General features: G+C 36.2%; 2 protein-coding genes across 2 annotated transcripts; one reads left to right on the forward strand and one right to left on the reverse strand.

Annotated features, from left to right (window-relative positions):
- The first annotated feature begins 373 nt into the window (after positions 1–373).
- Positions 374–15,738, forward strand: LOC127433905 (N-acetylglucosamine-6-sulfatase-like). The gene is made up of 13 exons (XM_051686244.1): positions 374–644; positions 3,985–4,044; positions 4,190–4,393; positions 6,565–6,630; positions 6,969–7,067; positions 8,516–8,683; positions 9,874–9,956; positions 10,039–10,157; positions 10,253–10,356; positions 12,231–12,332; positions 14,355–14,465; positions 14,563–14,670; positions 14,805–15,738. Exons 1-13 carry the CDS (start codon positions 480–482, stop codon positions 14,952–14,954), a joined length of 1,539 nt encoding a protein of 512 aa, XP_051542204.1. The 5' UTR covers positions 374–479; the 3' UTR covers positions 14,955–15,738.
- A 674-nt stretch (positions 15,739–16,412) lies between these two features.
- Positions 16,413–17,737, reverse strand: LOC127433910 (28S ribosomal protein S24, mitochondrial-like). The gene is made up of 4 exons (XM_051686251.1): positions 17,665–17,737; positions 17,412–17,480; positions 17,176–17,287; positions 16,413–16,984 (listed from the first exon to the last, which is right to left on the reverse strand). Exons 1-4 carry the CDS (start codon positions 17,713–17,715, stop codon positions 16,701–16,703), a joined length of 516 nt encoding a protein of 171 aa, XP_051542211.1. The 5' UTR covers positions 17,716–17,737; the 3' UTR covers positions 16,413–16,700.
- Positions 17,738–18,861: the final 1,124 nt, after the last annotated feature.

Consider the following 18,861-nt stretch of genomic DNA (forward strand, 5'->3'; position numbering starts at 1 on the left):
CTTTTTGAGTCGCCACGCGCCTCCTTGTGTACAATTAGCAACATTTACCGACCGATGCTTTCCCAATTATTATTATTTTTATTTATTGATGGTATTTCCGAATTTTTATGCTTGAATTATACAAAACAAAATACAACAACAACAACAACAACAATAATAATAATAATAATAATAAACAAACAAAAGAAACAGAGGTGCTTTCCTTATTTTATTTTATTTATTCATTTATTTTCTGTGTAAAGAATTAATAATGTGAAGTATTTTTATATATGAAGTATTTGCACTGCTTGAATGGTTCGTTTGGCTGTGTCACTGTCAGCTGCTGAATCAGGCTGCGGTCATATGACTCTTTCTCGTCTCACTTCCTCAAACTTTCTCAGCCCATCCCACCTGCGCGTGCAGCTGCTGTCCGCCACTCCGAACCCTTCGGCCGTATACTTTCTCTCCAAACAGATCAGATCACGAGTAGTTTTGGTCTCATGGCAAGCTTGTGGGTCGGTCACTGGAGGTCCAGCGCGCGTGTCGTGGCTACCTGTCTGTTCGTCACGCTGCTCACCTGCACGCTCAGGTGTTCAGAATGCGTCAAACTGAGCAACATCATCCTCATTCTCACCGACGACCAGGATGTGGAGATGGGGGGAATGGTAAGTGTACTTAAGTTTACTTCTAATTTAGTATACTAACAAAAAGTACCGTATGGCATTCACAAAGTACTACATTCTTTTTCCGGACATGTACCATATTATTACCATGTTTTAAACGCACTGTGGTACTACCGTCATTTATTAAAATGGTACCACCATGGTTTTTGGATGTGTACTGGACATATACCATAGTGCAACTTTGGTATTCTTTAGGGCTGGGTAAAAATATTGATTTTCAGAAGAATCACACTTGATCACCATATTTATTCTTAAAATCACAAGATCGATCTCTTTACCTTTACCTTAAAGTTTACTTCAGTTTTGCTTGTGTTGACAATTATATCTGTTAAACAAATAGCAATTGAACTGCATAGTTTGGTTCCTGTTGTTAATTTTTTTAATGTATAATTTCATGGCGTACTGAGTTAGAAGGTTCCCTGTATAATTTACAGCATTAGTTTAGAGAGAATTTCTTTCATATGCAGTGTTGGTAAGTTACTCAAAAAAGTAATCCACTACACATGACTACATATTTCTGTACAATTGTAATCAGATTACTTTACTACAGAGCCCCTTAGAGGACAGAGCAGGAATTTTGTTTCTGAAATGAGTCTTGCTTGCCCTCGCAGTACATTTACCATGGTTTTACTATTGTAACCATATTTTAACCTTGATATTCTTAGTAAAGACCATAGCAATAATACAGGGAAATTAAAACTATGTTAATAAAAATCATAATTTTGTGGTTATGGTTTTACTATGAATATTTTGTAGTAAAACCATAGTAACCACAAGAATTACCATGGTTAATCTATGGTGAAGCTATGGTTATTATATGGATACAGTATACTTTATTAAAACCATGGTTTCTGCCAAAAAAACAAACAAACAAAAAAAACATGGTTACTTACTTTTCATAGTTACTACAATATTACAATAGTAAAACCAATGGTTTCCACCAAAAAAAACATGGTTAGCCTACAAAAGTTATGGTTACTACAGTATCACTTTAGAAAAATGATTTCCGCCAACAGGTATGGTTACTACAGTCTACAATATTACTACAGTAAATCCACAGTTAAACTATGGTATTTGTATAGTAAAACCATATTTTTGTTACCATAGTTTTTTTTTTCCTCTATTATGACTATGGTTTCACTATGAACATCATGGTTAAAATAAGGTTACTGTAGGAAAACCTGGTAAATTTATTGTGAGGGAACGCAAAACGTTTTTAGAAAACAAAATTCCCGCCTTGTCTTCTAATGGGGCTTTTCCACTGCACGGTACAGCTCGACTCGACTCTGCTCCCTTTTTGGGGGTTTTCCACTGTACCTGGTACCTGATACTTTTTTAGTACCACTTCGGTCGAGGTTCCAAGCGAGCCGAGCCGATACTAAATGTGACGTCAAAACTGATCACTGATTGGTCAGAGAGAATCGTCACTATCAGCGTCACCGGATTTGCGACACGGGACATCAGGACGCTAGTTTTAAAGTAAGCAACAGCGACATCAGTATCATTTGTTCACGCGACTTTCGAAAATTAAAAAGAAATGGCTGTGCGCAAAACCACGCCGTGGTCAATAAACGAGGTGCAGACGTTCCTCTCGTTAGTGACGAACGAAACTATGCTAAACGAAAAAGTCTTTCAGGAAGTGTCTCAGCTGTTGGCCGCACACGGCTACCACATAGCATAAAGTTAAAAAAACTTAAAAGTGACTACAGAACCATCAAGGACCACAACAGCCGGAGTGGTTCAAACAGAAGAAAGTGGAAGTGGTTCGACCAAATGGACGCTATCTATGGCAATAGATCTATGGCGTTGTTGGAGTCCACGATGGAGAATGGTAAATTTTGTTACGTTAACTCTATATTCTACTTGAAAGCTTCACTTTATTTAGTTGACCAGCTACTGGAAAGCTTGCTTCTAAAACAACCAGGCCAATTTAACTGTTACACTTGTGTAAAATCACCATGCAACAACTGCTTTATGCAGCACAATGAGCTAGTAGCTAACAGCTAGCGGTCGTGTTATTGTTTATGGTCAGTAATGTTTGTGTCACGTTTAAGATGATGTCACGGCAGTAGAGGCGGCGCAACTGTGACGATCAGCCTATAATCCCACCCATGTTGAGGCGACACTAAACTGCAGTGGAAAAGCAAGCTCAGAAAAGTAAAGCGAGCTGAGTCGAGTCGAGTCTAACCATAATGTGCAGTGGAAAAGTGCCATAAGGGGCTCTGTACTTTGCTGATTATGCCATCGAAAAAGTAATTCAAGTCAAAGTAAACACATTACTAATCACTTTTAAGTTACTTTCTGAAACATTTTGTTTTATTTGTACTTAATGAATTGTAAAATAATGTTAATATTTCCTCCTTGTTCATTGTCGCATGCAAGTTATACACCCAGCAACACACGTTTCTCCTTTACAATGACTTTCTAGGGTGCGTACGCACGTATGTTCCTCACAGAAATGCAAACAGAATGTATACATAATTCATATTTTAAATTCTACATAAAAAATACTATTTTAGAAATGTGCAACCCAAGTAATGTACTAAAAAGTGATTAACTTAATTGAAAGTCAGTATTTGTAATCTGATTACTAGAATTTAAAATCTAACGTGTTACACTACTCTTTGAATTTAAAAGTAATTCAATTACAGTAACTAGTTACTTTGCTATCAGATTACACCCACTGTTCAAATGTAAGCAAGATGGACAATATAACTAAAATACACCCAATTTAATCAGAATTGAATCAAATTGTACTGAAATCTAAATTGAAGCAAGAGCTTGTGAATCGGAATCAAATGAGGAAATCTGTATCGATACCATAGTATTCTTTGATGTACTCTGGAGTATCATGTAAATACCATGGTACATGAATATTGTGATCATTCAGCACCATGGTATTCCATCTGATACCATCACTGCACCATGGTACTTTTTAAAGGGTATTTAGCTGATGTTTTAATCCTAAGTGACATATAGAAGAATTAGTAAGGGACATTTCCCCTTGAGTAACCTGATGTTAAGTGTTTTGGCATCAGATCAAGCATTAGTAAGTTCAGCCCTTGTTGGTTTGAACCTGCAACCTTTCAGTTGACAGCCAGGATCTACTATACCTATTAGCTTACAGCACATGCTGAAGGGAAGGCATGTTAAAATCATATTGAAACCTCTGTCATTGTCTTGTGGTGTGTGGGGTCAAGTTTTTCTGACAAGAACTTGCCATTTGTCTAATGTGTGAAGTCTTCCATCCTGTGAAGATGGTAGAGAAGATAAATTGTTATTAATGCTGTTACAGCTTCATTTAGTCTTTCTATATCCACAGACACCCATGAAGAAAACCCAAGATTTGATTGGTAGTAATGGTGTGACCTTCTCCAATGCTGTGAGTAGACAACAGCGAAGTCCTTTTCATACATCTTAATAAGGAGACACTAAAATATCTGTCAGAGATATTTTACCTTTAAAAGCCTGTTATTGTTTTGTCATGCATTTGGTTAAATATCCCAAGTATCTCCTGTTGTGTTTAGTTCACAGCAACCCCCCTTTGCTGTCCCAGTCGTAGCAGCATCCTCTCCGGCAAATATCCACACAATCATTTGGTCCGAAATAACTCAGTTTCGGGAAACTGCAGCAGCGTGGCGTGGCAGAAAGTGGCCGAGCCCTATGCGTTTCCTGTCTACCTCAATAAGATGCACTACCAGACTTTCTATGGAGGGAAATACCTGAATCAGGTTTGTTTTTGTCACCTGTGTTGTACTCAACACACTGTACTAGTCTATTTGCATGGTGTTTATCCTTGTAAATTTGCCTACAGTGAGATCAGAATCAGAAGCTCTCCACAACTTTGCCAAATATTTGCAAATCCTTCAAATATTTGAAATGTTCTTAGCCAGGAGTTTGATTGAAATAAATACCGAAATGACAACATTCCTTTTCAGTGGCTGTCCCAGTCGCTGTTTTCACTGACTCAACTTACATTACCAGTCAAAAGTTTGGACACACTTAACTGAAATGTTTCCCATTAACATTTGAATATAAAGGCTTATGTTTCAATGCTTGAAATTAGTTTTGTAGACAAAAAGTTGATTATGCCCATTTATGAAATAAAATGTCTTGGTTTAGTTGTACTCTTAAATGAAAAGAAACAAGTAAGAAATTTTGCACAGGAAATGAAGCCCTTTTTTAGGTCTGTTAAATTTTTTTACATTGTGACACTATTTTCATGACAGTTATGCACATTTTACCCTCTTCCGCCCATATCATTAGCGCAATGTGAAAAAAAAGATATGTGAAGTATTTATACATCATAGTTGTACTCTCTTGGTCCCTTTCGTTTTTGCTGATTTTAATTTAACCCTTTAAGCTTGGATGGGCCTGCTGAGAAAAAAAAATATTAAACCATGAATAACTACAGTCTTGACCAGCAGAAAATAGGTATCGTTTTAAAGCTTAGAAGCTGTACTTTACAATGCATATAGGTATTTTGGTACCTTTAGGTGCTTTGAAATTTGCAGACAGATCTGAAGTGTTCCATTTTGATAATTTCTTAATAATTTTGCACAGTACATATAATTGTAGGTGGTAAAAATATCAAACTGATGAAATAGCCATGTGTCATGTGTTGTTGGAAAGCTCTCAAAGAGTAGAAAACAACCAGCCTATTTGTTTTACTCACAGACCAAAGTATAGCGAGTAATAACTAAGTACATGTCTTTGACATATATGTTACATATAAACAGGTGTTGCTTAGATGCTGTGTTTTCCCTTATAACTTCATGAAAAATAAACAGAACATAAAACATCACATACCATGACTTAGAGGAGGCGATTAACTTAAACTAAAACAAGCCCACACACAACGTAATCTGTTGTATAGATCAACAGATTATCCAGACAAACCACAATGTGCGTACAGCACATCATATGCTATCTGGCTAAAAACACATTGGCTAGATCAGATGACTTCATCGGAAATGATGTAGTAACTTGTCCAGCGTTGTGGAATGCTAAACCAATCATATTAGGATTCATATCGCTACAACCAGAGGTGGAAGTCATCCAAATATGGGCAGAGAGGTTTGTTCACTCTAATTACATATGACCACCAGTAGATGGCGCCAAGAACATGACACAGAATGAAACGGAATGAGATCTCGTTACTCATGCCTGCATGCTTTGGAGAGAGAGCATACCTTTATTGTTGTATTTGCATGTGTAATTAGTTCTTATGTACAATTATTATGTTTTGTTTGTTTGGAGAAGCTTTTGGGCACTTGGAGACGTTTTGGACACTAGGATAAATTATTTTTGTAATGCTATAACTTTTGATTGCTTTGTCATATCAACACAAAATTTTACTCGGTTACAGGTGACATCGTTGGGAGCAAAACAAAAGCTTTTCAGAGCTACCTTATTTGTACCCTGATATATATAATGTCAAATCAGAAAAATAAGAAAAAAAAATTATTTATTTTTCAGCAGTTTCTTGTATATGTATTTCTATAATGTAGGCTTATTGTTTTGGGGTTAAATATGACCAGGACAGGTTTCATGGTAAACAAGTGTCCATCATGTATGATAACTCCTTCAGTATTGTTTAAAAAGCATCTCAGAATGCACCTTATGAGGTTCCCTGAGAGAATGAACAGACAGAGCTGTCATCTAGACAAAGCATGCATACTTTTGAAGTCACTAAAATATAAGATAGTTTTGATGTGTTTCAAATATTTTGGGCACTATAAAATTCCCATGAGCCATTTGTGTTATTTCATAGTTTTTTTTTTTTTTTTTTTTTTCCATAGAATTCTATTATTCGAAAATGTGATTAGTAATAATTAAGAATGAGTAGGTGTGTCCAAACTTTTGGCTGGTAGTTTACATAAAACTCTCTCTTTGCTTTCAGTACGGGACTAAAGACGCAGGCGGTGTTGCTCATGTGCCCCCCGGCTGGGACCAGTGGCACGCACTGGTGAGTTACCAACAGAATCCTCATCAGAGCTCAGTCAAACACTTCCAGTTTCACTTTGTTGTCCCTCTATGTTCAAATCAGCACAGAAAAGCTATAGGTGCTGCAATGTGTCCCATACTTCCCTTATTTTGCAGTATCAGTAACTTCATGCACAACAGCCTGTTTGGCTTGATTATGTGCTCTCATATGTTGCAAAGCAAAAGCAGATCCAGTTTTAAACCATCTTATTTCTTGATAAGTGCTGGTTTAAATGTAGACAGATATTTCATTTATTGGATGCTAAAATGTAAAATGATTTAAAAAGCATGTCTTATTCCTTTTTGCTTGTATATGCAAAGGTGGGGAATTCTCGATATTACAATTACACACTTTCTGTGAATGGAAAAGAGGAAAAACATGGCGACAGCTATGAAAAGGACTACCTCACAGACCTGGTTGTAAGTTTTTAATGCTTTTAAGTTTATGCAATGGCCTTTGAAACCAATTTTTCCACCATTATGTGATATATTAACAATTGGAGTGGAACATTTAACTAGAAAAAAAAAGTAGAACAGGACTTAATTTTGTTCCATCAGGAATTGATGTGTTTAGCTATCATGCCACATCAAATCAAACATTAGTTTTTAAAAGTGAGGTCAACAGTCACTAGTTTTCTGAACTGAAGTGGGAATATTTACTTAATGGTAAATGTGGAGGTTTAAAAATTTGACTAATTGCATGCCAAACTTGTTTTACTTGGCCAATAACATTGTTTAGTTGTTATCCTGTTAGTTTTCAACACAGTGTGGTTAATAAACAATTTTGCCACTGAGAAGCTGTTTCCCTGATTAAATGAATAAAAAGCCCCTTGTTGCACCCCACATGACTTTGCATGCTAGTCATAATGTGACTCCAGATATCAAACTGTCTACACAGCAGTATGTGTCATGCGACTTCTGTGAGATGCATGACCAGACATTTTGATATGTGCAATAACATTGTTTTATAGCTGTCAGGCACCATAACCTAGCCAGAAGTGAAAATGCTGCCTCTGTTATTATTTAACTACGGGCAGGTGTCCCGGAAACAGATTAAGACTAATCCTATGTTAAACTCCACTAAGAATAGTCATTTTCCTTGGATAATCCCTATTTGTAAGATGAGCCATTGCATGCCTTAATTTACTTAATTTACTTTGCAATAATGCAAAAAAATACGAATGGTCCTAAAATAAAAAAAATAAAATAATAAAATAAATTTTTCCCTTTATGCAAAATATAGTTTCTTATTGTACTGAAGCTAGCACTATTTTTTTCTTTTTCTCCCAATTTGGAATGCCCAATTCCCAATGTGCTTTTAAGTCCTTGTGGTCGCGTAGTGATTCGCCTCAGAATCACTACGCGGAGGACGAATCCCAATTGCCTCCCCGTCTGAGACAGTTAACCCGCGCATCTTATCACATGGCTTGTTGAGCACGTTGCCACTGAGACATAGTGCGTGTGGAGGCTTCACGCCACCCACCGCGGCATCCAAGCTCAACTCACCGCGCACCCCACCGAGAACGAACCACATTATAGCGATCACGAGGCGTATAGCGTTACCCCATGTGACTCTACCCTCCCTAGCAACCGGGCCAATTTGGTTGCTTAGGAGACCTGGCTGGAGTCACTCAGCACGCCCTGGGATTCGAACTAGTGAACTCCGGGGGTGGTAGCCAGCGTCCTTACCACTGAGCTACCCAGGCCCCTGAAGCTAGCACTATTAACTGTTCTCACAATCTGGTCTTAAAATATGATCCTGTGTCAGAGTGCATGAAATACAAGGCAATCGGGTTCATGTCTGCATAATATTATCATGAAAAATTGGTGATTTATAACTGATTCAGAGTCTGTTTTCTTTATTCCAGTTGAATCGTTCTCTGCATTTCCTGGAGGAACGGAGCCCTAATTATCCGTTCTTCATGATGTTGTGTCCACCATCCTCTCATTCGCCATGGACGGCCGCTCCTCAGTATCAACAGTCCTTCAGTAATATTAAAGCTCCACGCAACGGCAGCTTCAACAAACCTGGAAAGGTCATTAGCTCTTAAATTATGATTTCGGTTGGATTTAACAATTTTGACTTTCCATCAGATTTTCAGAAAACATAATATGGCAATGAGTACAACAAAGTATTATTTTTAGGGCTGGGAAGTTTAAGGCGTTCATTTCTGTGATTAATACAGTAGTTACGGAAGCCCTAAACCGCAAGGTGAAAAAAAAATTCACGAGGCGAAATTTTTTTTTTTCAGTGTCTTAGTGCCTTCCTTAGCCTGTCCTCAAGAAAAAAAATTCTCAGCAAATTCTTTTTTTTTTATTTCTCTGGAAAAATCTTTTCTCTCTCTGAATTTTTCTCTGAAATCTTTTTTCTTTAAATTTTTTCCTTTGAAATTTTTGTTTCTTTGGAATGTTCTCTGAAAGTTTTTTTTCATTGGAAGAATTCTGAATTTGTTTTCTAAATTTTTCTGAAATTTCTTTTTCTTTCAAAGATGAGATTTTTTTTTTCTTTTCTTACAATTAGCAGGTGGTACCAACCTCGGCCACTAGGTGCCACTATCAGTAACCATGAAATCTTCACCCTAAGGTGTTACCTCTTGAGAATAACAAAAAAAATATTTTGCCAGAGACAAAAACATTTGCAGAGACACCTAAAAAAAAATTCACCTAGCTAAATTTTTTTTTTTACCTTGTAGTTCAGAGCTTCCGTAAATAGCAAAAAAAATATTAACACAAAGCAGTATCCATTTTTTTTCACTTCCTGTTGCTAAAACAAACTGGCATATATACATTTTTAGGAGGTACGCACTTGACATCCTAGCACAGAAACTGATTATTTGGAGCAGTGCACACTTATTTATTATGTGCGATGCATGTCCCAAGCATAATAAACACGGGAGCGGATTTACTGCACAGAGAATGGAGACTTCACCCGCAAGTGGTGAGCTAGGTATGAGAGAGATACGGGCAAGATATCTCTTCGCATCACCCAAAAACGCTCTCTCACTGTCATCTGAACCAGTGTCAAAAGCGACACCATGCGAGATACTGAATGGCTTAATAAGAATTGAATTTGCATTCTCAACCTTAAAAGTCACAATAACAAAAAATCACAACAAAGTTGTTTAAATTCCTCTGTAATACATCCCCTTAACTGCTGTAAATGCCAGATGTGTGTGGCCTCGGCATGACCCTTAGTAACAGCAAAGATACTTTTCTCAATTCTCAGGACAAACATTGGCTACTAAGGCAACCTGTGAACCCGATGTTAAACAACTCCATTCAATACCTGGATGACGCTTATCGCAGGAGGTACACAGAGCATAAATACATTTAGTAAGAAGTATTAGCAAATAAATCACGTCATAACCTCCACATTTAATATTTCCAATAGGTGGCAGACACTTCTCTCTGTGGATGACATGGTGGAACAACTAGTGAATAAACTGGTGTCAATGAAGGAGTTGGACAACACATACATCTTCTACACGTCTGACCATGGCTATCACACTGGTGCGACCTTTATGACCGTGTGCCTCCTGGTTTTATCGACCTGTTGTCGTCTGGCTCTATAACACAATTTGTTTTGATACATTTGATATTCACAGGCCAGTTCTCTCTGCCCATTGATAAGAGACAGCTGTACGAGTTTGATATTCGCATCCCTCTCTTGGTTCGTGGACCAGGAATCAAACCAAAACAAACACTACAGGTTAGCACAGAGAGCTGTGTAGCTTAAATGTATTGAGTTCTATGTTTGTGTTTATACAGTGCGATCTATATACATTTGGGTAACAGAAACATTTGGTTTGTTTGCATTTGGCACATGTTTACCACCCTAGTACATGTCCCTAACATTATATATACCTGTATATCTTATAGTGGCTATATCTTATAAAAGATGTAAACCTGAGTGTATATAGTAATACATACTTTGTTAATAGCAACAAACAGCATCTTATGTATACTAACAGCATCTTTTGTTAACTAAATTTGCAAATAGTGATGGAAGTAATATGCTATTTTTACTAGGTGTAAATTGTCAGAGCAATAGTTAATGTACAGTTGTGGCCAAAAATATTGGGACCCTTGGTAAATATGAGCAAAGAAGGCTGTGAAAAATATGTCTTTATTGTTTATCCTTTTGATCTTTCATTCAAAATATTCACAAAATTGAACCTTTAATGGATATCAAACAATTGCAAACAGAACACAAGTTTTATCAAAAAACAAATATTTTTGTCAAATATATGTGTAGCACAATTATTGGCACTCTTTTATTCAATACTTTGTGCGACCTCCCTTTGCCAAGATAACAGCTCTGAGTCTTCTCCTATAATGCCTAATGAGGTTGGAGAACACATGGCAAGAGATCTGAGACCATTCCTCCATACAGAATCTCTCCAGATCCTTCAAATTCAGAGGTCCATGTTGGTGGACTCTTCTCTTCAGTTCACCCCACAGGTTTTCTATGGGGTTCAGGTCAGGGGACTGGGATGGCCATGGCAGAACCTTGATTTTGTGGTCAGTGAACCATTTTTTGTGTTGATTTTGATGTTTGTTTTGGATCATTGTCCTGCTGGAAGATACAACCAGGGCCCATTTTAAGCTTTCTGGCAGAGGCAGCCAGGTTTTGATTTTTTTTTATCTGTTGGTCCCATTTGAAGTTCCAGTAGTGTCTGGCAAACTGTGTTTGTTGTTGGATGAGAGCAGAGGTTTTTTTTCTTGAAACCCTCCCAAACAACTTGTGTTGATGTAGGTGATGTCTGATTGTGCTTTTGGAGACTTTCTGACCCCAAGACCCAAATAATTTCTGCAATTCTCCAGCTGGGAACCTTGGAGATTCTTTGGCCACTTGAACTATCCTCCTCACTGTGCGTGAAGACAATATAGACACACGTCGTTTTCCAGGCCGCTTCTTAAGATCTCCAGTTGATTGGAACTTGTTAATTATTGCCCTGATGGTGGAAATGGGCATTTTCAATGCTTTGGCTATTTTCTTTTAGCCACTTTGCATTTTGTGAAGCTCGACAGCCTTTTGCCACACATCAGAACTATAGTCTTTAGTCTAACCCACTGTGATTGATGATTAAGGGAATTTGGCCTGTGTGTTACCTCATATTTATACCCCAGTGAAACAGGAAGTCATGGCTGAACAATTTCATATTCCTAGTCACCCAGGTGCACTAAAAAATGTAAAATATGAGTGGGAATATATTTCAGATAATATTTTACTTAAGAATTTCTAGGGGTGCCAATAATTGTGGCCAACGTGTTTTGGAAAAAAAAAATTTAATTATGAGACTTGTTTCCCCCACCTTTCAGTTATTTTACTTCAGTTAAAGGTTAGATTTTTTTGTGAATATTTTGAATAAAAGATCAAAAGGTTAAACATTAAAGTCATATTTTTTACAGCCTTCTTTGCTCATATTTACCAAGGGTGCCAATATTTTTGGCCACCACTGTATGTACTGAAAATATCCCTTGCCAACAAGGTTTCCTATTTGCAATTAGTGTAAATAGACCCTGCCACATATAACTGAGATTGATAAAAGATTAAGTAACATCTGTCTGAATGTCCATCAGTCTCCAGTGATGAATATAGATCTTCCTATGACTATCTTGGACATCGCTGGAGTCAATCTCTCCACTGTCAACATGGATGGACAGTCTTTCCTTCCACAGATGGTGAGTGTGGCATGTTATTTACTTCCTGTTTTCTGAGATGTGTATGTATTGTGTATTTTATTTTGTAATCATTCTTATACTGCTAACTTATTGCATTGTTCTTGGACTATTCATTATACTGTTGTAAACTAGAGGTCGACCAATAGTGGATTTTGCCGATACCGATAACTAAGTGTTGGAAAAGGCAGATAACCGATTAATCGGCTGATAGTTTTAAAATCGGTTTATAGAATGTAAAAAAAAAAAAGAAAAATGTGTCTTTTGTTACTACGACGGGCACAGACATTGATGCTACAAGTGTCCAAAATGAATAAAATCCCAAATGCAGTTTACTGTGTAACCAAAACCCCAATAACTTGGGATTTTTTTTAACTATAAACAAGCCTGAAATGCAACGGGGACTCTAATTTGGAAAATGTTTAAACCGTTAAAATGCTCTAAATGTCAGTATTTGTCAAATTAAGATTTTTATAGCCTATATATATTCACCAGATTAAGAATTTTGTGTGTATATATTTATATATACGTTTCCATATAATCATATTTTTGTTTGCATGCCCTCGCTTAAATTTTAGGGCTCTATGATTTGCGCAGTGCGGAAAATGCGGACAGAATCGCATAATCCAGTGATTAAAAAAATGGAATTAACTAAAAAATTCCAAATGTCATGGAAATCTGCATATTTGGGATAAAATGAATGTATGAAAGTAAAAATAATCCAAGTAAAATCATCATATGTCCTAGTGTGATGATTAAACCATAAAAGGCTGTGATTTAATGAAATAAATATACAGTCTGCATATGCTGTGTGTTTCAAAATGAATGTGTGAAGCTGGCCACTCATACACTGACAACACCTTGGTCACATTGGTCCCTTTCAAGGCTAAATATTCTCTGATCATTAGCAATGCGCACTCTGTGTGGCAGATTACAGAAAGCAGAGCACTCATTAACCTTGAAGTGTGCAGCACATGCAGACTATATATTTCTATAATTAAATTGCTGCCTTTCTTGGTTTAATAAGCACATTAAACCATAAAGCGAACTGCTTATCCGAAAGTGAGAAGCCACTGTCAAACAAAAACTGAAAGGGCTTCTCTCCAAAATAAAAGCTTTCACCAAATGTAACTAGATGCGTGAAATGTAAGAAATTGCGACAAATATATCAATACTATATGGTAAAGTGTAGTAGTAGTAGTAGTAGTAATAATAATAATATTATATCAATAATAATTACATTATATTTAAGCAATATCTCACAAGCAAGAGTGAGTAATATAACGGAAAACACTGAATTTGAAAAAAAAAATAAAACTTTCATAGGACCCTACTATTTTGAACGCTTGATTATCGAATAAAATAAATAAATATATATATATGCATAGAAGTGAGGATAAAAATATGGATGACTATTGTCACTGATTGTCAGCGATTATTAAAAAATAAATAAAATTTAAAAAAAATAAAAATAAAAAAATGTTTTCACCTCTAAAGTCCACTGTTCTAAAAAGCAACTATCGGCACCGATTTATCGGTAAAACCGATATATTGGTCTACCTCCATTGTGCACTACATTGCCTGTTTTATGCTGCTTTTTTGCATTTTTTTTTCTCAACATGTACCTCAAGGCAATATTATATCACACACTTATCTGTATATACAACTCAAATTGATATTTATTGTGGGAGAATCATACAAAACCTGTCTAGAGCCTGTCTGGGTCATATTTCACCGCAAAATAGAAACAAATAATACATTTTATTTTGCATTAGATTTCATTTGTGACATTATTTTCATGAACTTTAAGCACATTTCCCCTCAAAATTCTTAAATGTGAAATAATCTTATTCTCATTTGGCATTTACCAAAAACTTTAATCCTAATTGTAATTTTCATTTTAAAAGTCGTGCACTATTTTGATTTTTAATATGATTCTTTATACTTTCATCGTGGTATCTGTTATATCAGTGTTAGTGTGACTGTATACTCAGTGTCTTTTCTATTCGAATGTTCTCCATGAAGGCTCCGTCATTGCGTAATGGCACAGAACGGCCCTTCTTTCTGGTGGAGTACACTGGTGAGGGATATTCCTCTGAAGACCCCAGCTGCCCCAAACTAGGCCCTGGACTTGCTGTAAGTGTTTCTGAATTATTATGAAGCATTTACCCATTAAACATTTCCTTGATTTCTTAAAATATTGAGCAAAGTTGTATCATTCTTTCCTCTTTAGCAATGTTTCCCAGACTGTGTATGTGAAGACGCTTTTAACAACACGTACGCCTGTGTCAGAACTCTGAAGGATGGTAACCTGCAGTATTGTGAGTTTGCTGATAATGAGGTGAGCACTTCATAGCACCGATCAGATTTTACACCACAAGAGCACTAGAAAAAGACATAAAATCTTGTTGTAGCTGTATATACACAGTCAGTAAATTAAATGAAGTCACTAAATTCTCCTGTGATCTTTTGCAGTCATTCGTAGAGGTGTACAATCTAACGGTCGATCCCCATCAGCTGGAGAACATCGTGAAGAAGGTTGACCCTTCTCTCCTGCAGACCATGAACCAAAGACTCATCAGACTGCAGTCCTGTATGGGAGACAGCTGTCGAAACATCAAATAAAAATCTAAACGCAAAGTGTGGGCCAAATCTCACCTGCTCTGAAATTTCAAGTCCAAGATTTGGTAGTATGAAGATGTATCAGGTGTTCACTTGCACATTTCTCTGCTGAAACTTTTAATTCTGATCGCCTGAAGTCATGCTCGCATCCCGCCTTCAAATGTGAATGTATCTAAAGCGTGATATTCATATGCACCTTGATAATTTCCTGTGCTGTCATACAGCTATAAGGAAACTGTTTCTGAGGGCTTGAACCAGTTTAACTGGAAGTTTACTTGTCATCAGGCATGTTTTACTTACAACTGTCATCATGCATTTGTTGTTTTGACTCTTTTGAGCACTTTTATGGTCAATGAAAGTTTAAACCAAATGTTTGTGTGTATGAACTGTGCTAGAAATATACTACCATCAAAAACATTTACCTTGTGTTTTAAAAATCCGATTATGGTCTTATGATTTTTTTTGTTTTACGTCTTTTTTTTTTTCTCTCATGTTGTTTTATGAAATTACCTTCACACTGTGAATCAAACCATAAACAGTATATATCCATAACTGCTAATCCAAAGACCAAATGCTCGTCTCACAGTGGAAATCACGTTCTGATGTTATTTTTTTATTATTAATTTTGCTTCATAAAGGGAAAGATGTGATATTTAAGGGAATTTTGCCAATTTTTTATCTAAAATGTGATTGTGCCTTTTTGCCTTGAAGCAGTGTTTGTGCCTTTACTCAAATTAAACATTTGTATTGTACAATCAATACATTTATAAACAAATATGGTTTATAATCCCGTGTCATTTAATACTTATTAAACATCGGTGTATGAACATGCATATAAACGTGCTGCTTATTCATCTCGAACATTAATTGATCAAAGAGATTTTCATCCTTATTAGGTCTATATATATATATGTTTGTCCTGAATTTTGAGAAACAATGTTACAACTTAAAGAAATAGTTCATCCAAAAAGGACAATTTAAATTCTCCCTCATGCCATCCCAGATGTGTATGACTTTCTATCTTCAGCTCTGTTGGTCCATATAATGCAAGTGAATACTGACCAAAACTTTGAAGCTCCAAAATGCACATAAATGCAGCATAAAAGTAATCTGTAAGACTCCAGTGGTTTAATCAATGTCTTCTGAAGGGATCCAATCAAAAGAGGGTGAGAACCGACCAAAATGTAACCTAATTTTCACTATAAATCTTGACGATTACAACTAGTGCTTGACGCATGCGCAGAGCGCTAGATGGTGCTAGGAAGGGTAATCGAGCTTGAAATCATGATCGCCAGTTGAGTTACATTTTGGTCGGTTCTCACCCAAATTCGACTGGATCCCTTCAGACGACATGAATTAAACCACTGGAGTCTTACAGATTACTTTTATGCTGCATGTATATGCTTTTTGTAGCTTCAAAGTTTTGGTCACCATTCACTTGCATTGCATGGACCAACAGAGCTGAGATATTCTTCTAAAAGTCTTTGTGTTCAGCAGAAGAAAGTCATACTAGAGGGATGGCATGAGGGTGTGTAAATGATGGGAGAATTTTCATTTTTGGGTGAAATATTCCTTTAATTAACAACAAAAACATGTTTCTCCCCAGTACATTTAATATAACATTTTAGTCTTTACAGAAATACACATTATAGGATCCTTCAATTAAAATATGTGAAAGTCATTTATTGTTTATTCTCTGTACAATTTTAAACATAAAGACCAGATAAGTTTCTAAAGCACATTGTCTTTTTAGAGATATTTGTAGACTACTTTTTCTTCTACTGTCTGGACCTCCATTTTAACTGGACACTTGTAGAAATGAGACAGCAGTTCCTCAGTGTACCCGATGAGAAAATAAAGTTTCGTTGGTAAGAGCTTCTGTATCATCAGAGCACAAATGACAAGGATGTTTCCCCTGCGTTTGATCACCAGTTCATCAGCTAAACAGCCGTGAAATGTGCCATATATGAAGCGCCTGATGAAGACGTCCTCCACTATCCGCTCTGCCGCTCCATCTTCACCTTGAAGATTGCCTATGTGGAATGAGAAGGGGTTAGGAAAATTATGCATTAACACACTTTCCAATGCAAAAAAAATATAATGTATATTTCCAGGTTTTCCACAACTGTGGGAACCCGGGTCGAATTATTCAGATAAGAATTTTTTAAAATGCTGGGAATCTAATAGGGTGAAGATCTGATGTAGGACACAGATTGTGACTTACTGGTGTGTTGGGACAGCCAGCCCTTCCTGTGCCCGATGTGATGGGGGTGATATGACTGCTCATAAGTCAATGGCCTGTCTCCTTTACCCACTCGAATACGAGCTGCACGGTTCTGTTAGAGAGAGGTTCATTTTAAATGAAAAGTTCTTGAGTGAATGAGACACACAAAAGTCACCTTATTAATTGTAGTTACCTAATTTCTGGTTTCATTTAACCACTTAAGTTTGCATACATACCTTCAAACATGCTGCTGTGCAGTGAATGTTCCTCGAACATGCAACAGAATTTAACTGACTGCAAACCATCTGCGAAAATATCGATTATTAGATTAATAACATAATTCTACACATCAACATGCTTTTGCCATCCCACATTGCATTCAGTGCCAGTATCTCTATTTTAAACGGAATACATGTCACTTTCATCAGGCATGTAGGGGTAAGGGGTAATTAGTTACAAAACTAAGAAAATTAATAAATACAATCTTACCGACAACAATTTTGTCTGTCTGATCAAGGGCGCCGCCATGTTTTCTGCCATAAACTGCACGAGGGCATCAGCATGAAGAACACGTTACTGCCACCTGCCGGATTGTAAAGCAATATTCCCTGTAAAGCTGCTTTGTGAAAAGTCTTATTAAAAGACATTTCAATTGAATTGAATATACTTCTCTTCAGGTTTTTACATCTAACATGACTCTGATATTATGTAGAAAAAAGATATGCTGTCCACTTAATACAGAGTAAATAGTTTCCAGATATTTTAACAAGATAATACTCTACTCTTTTTGTCTTTAGTGCAATAACAATATAAAAGCCAATTATTTAAAAACTTTGAAGGCAACATGTTGTGTTTATAATGTCACACTTACTATTTTTCTCACATTAAAATAGGGACTTTGCATTAAAATAAATAGCTGACTTTATATTTTAAGGAAAGGGGTCCTTCGCAAGGGATCATCACATTTGGGGGTCCTAGATGGCAAAAAGTTTGAAAACCCCTGCTCTATGCAATTAAAAAGATAGGAGTACAGGTAAAAATACTAATACATATTTAAAAGCTAAAAAATATTTAATCAGTTACAAAAGAGCCATCTTTTACGGCCATTCTTAAACTTCTCTCAGCCTGTATGTATATTTCCGAAGCACTGGTAATTTATTCCAACTGTGCTTCTGTATGAAAAGTTTTTTTTTTTCCCCCCATTAAACTCTTCAGTCTACGTGGATAAATATTTGTATTATTACCCCCTGTGGCATAAATGATGATCTTTAATCAAGTTTATGCAGTTGGCCAAACACCTTGAAAAAAAAAAAAAAAAATTATATATATGTATATGTATATGTGTATATGTATATATATGTGTATATGTGTATATATGTATATATGTATATATGTATATATATATATATGTATATATGTCCCCACAATGTAGGTGATCTCAGGTTTTACTATCCTTGTGGGAACATTTGGTCAATTTTTTTTTTTTTTTTTTTTTTGGTTTGTTTTTTGCACCAGATGGCAGCAATACATGACACATTCTAATATTTTCTTCATGTTTTAAGTGTAGGTTTTTAATGTAGTGAAATTAACATAAATTTGCTTATTTGCATATGCAAATCAATGGTGTAACTGAGAAATTAAAAAATAGCATACCCCCCAACCCTTCCACCCACAATAATAATAATA

The sequence above is a fragment of the Myxocyprinus asiaticus genome, chromosome 43 (assembly GCF_019703515.2).
Source record: "Myxocyprinus asiaticus isolate MX2 ecotype Aquarium Trade chromosome 43, UBuf_Myxa_2, whole genome shotgun sequence".
Classification (NCBI taxonomy): Eukaryota; Metazoa; Chordata; class Actinopteri; order Cypriniformes; family Catostomidae; genus Myxocyprinus; species Myxocyprinus asiaticus.

What these genes read in the sequence shown, in the direction of transcription:
- LOC127433905 (XM_051686244.1), top strand. Translation starts at nt 480, where the DNA reads ATGGCAAGCTTGTGGGTCGGTCACTGGAGGTCCAGCGCGCGTGTCGTG. An exon ending in GGGACCAGTGGCACGCACTG is followed by an intron (nt 6,631 to 6,968) that starts GTGAGTTACCAA and finishes GTATATGCAAAG; the next exon opens with GTGGGGAATTCTCGATATTA. An exon ending in AACTAGGCCCTGGACTTGCT is followed by an intron (nt 14,466 to 14,562) that starts GTAAGTGTTTCT and finishes TTTCCTCTTTAG; the next exon opens with CAATGTTTCCCAGACTGTGT.
- LOC127433910 (XM_051686251.1), bottom strand. Translation starts at nt 17,715, where the DNA reads ATGGCAGAAAACATGGCGGCGCCCTTGATCAGACAGACAAAATTGTTG. An exon ending in GACAGACAAAATTGTTGTCG is followed by an intron (nt 17,481 to 17,664) that starts GTAAGATTGTAT and finishes ATATTTTCGCAG; the next exon opens with ATGGTTTGCAGTCAGTTAAA. An exon ending in GCACAGCAGCATGTTTGAAG is followed by an intron (nt 17,288 to 17,411) that starts GTATGTATGCAA and finishes TCTCTCTAACAG; the next exon opens with AACCGTGCAGCTCGTATTCG.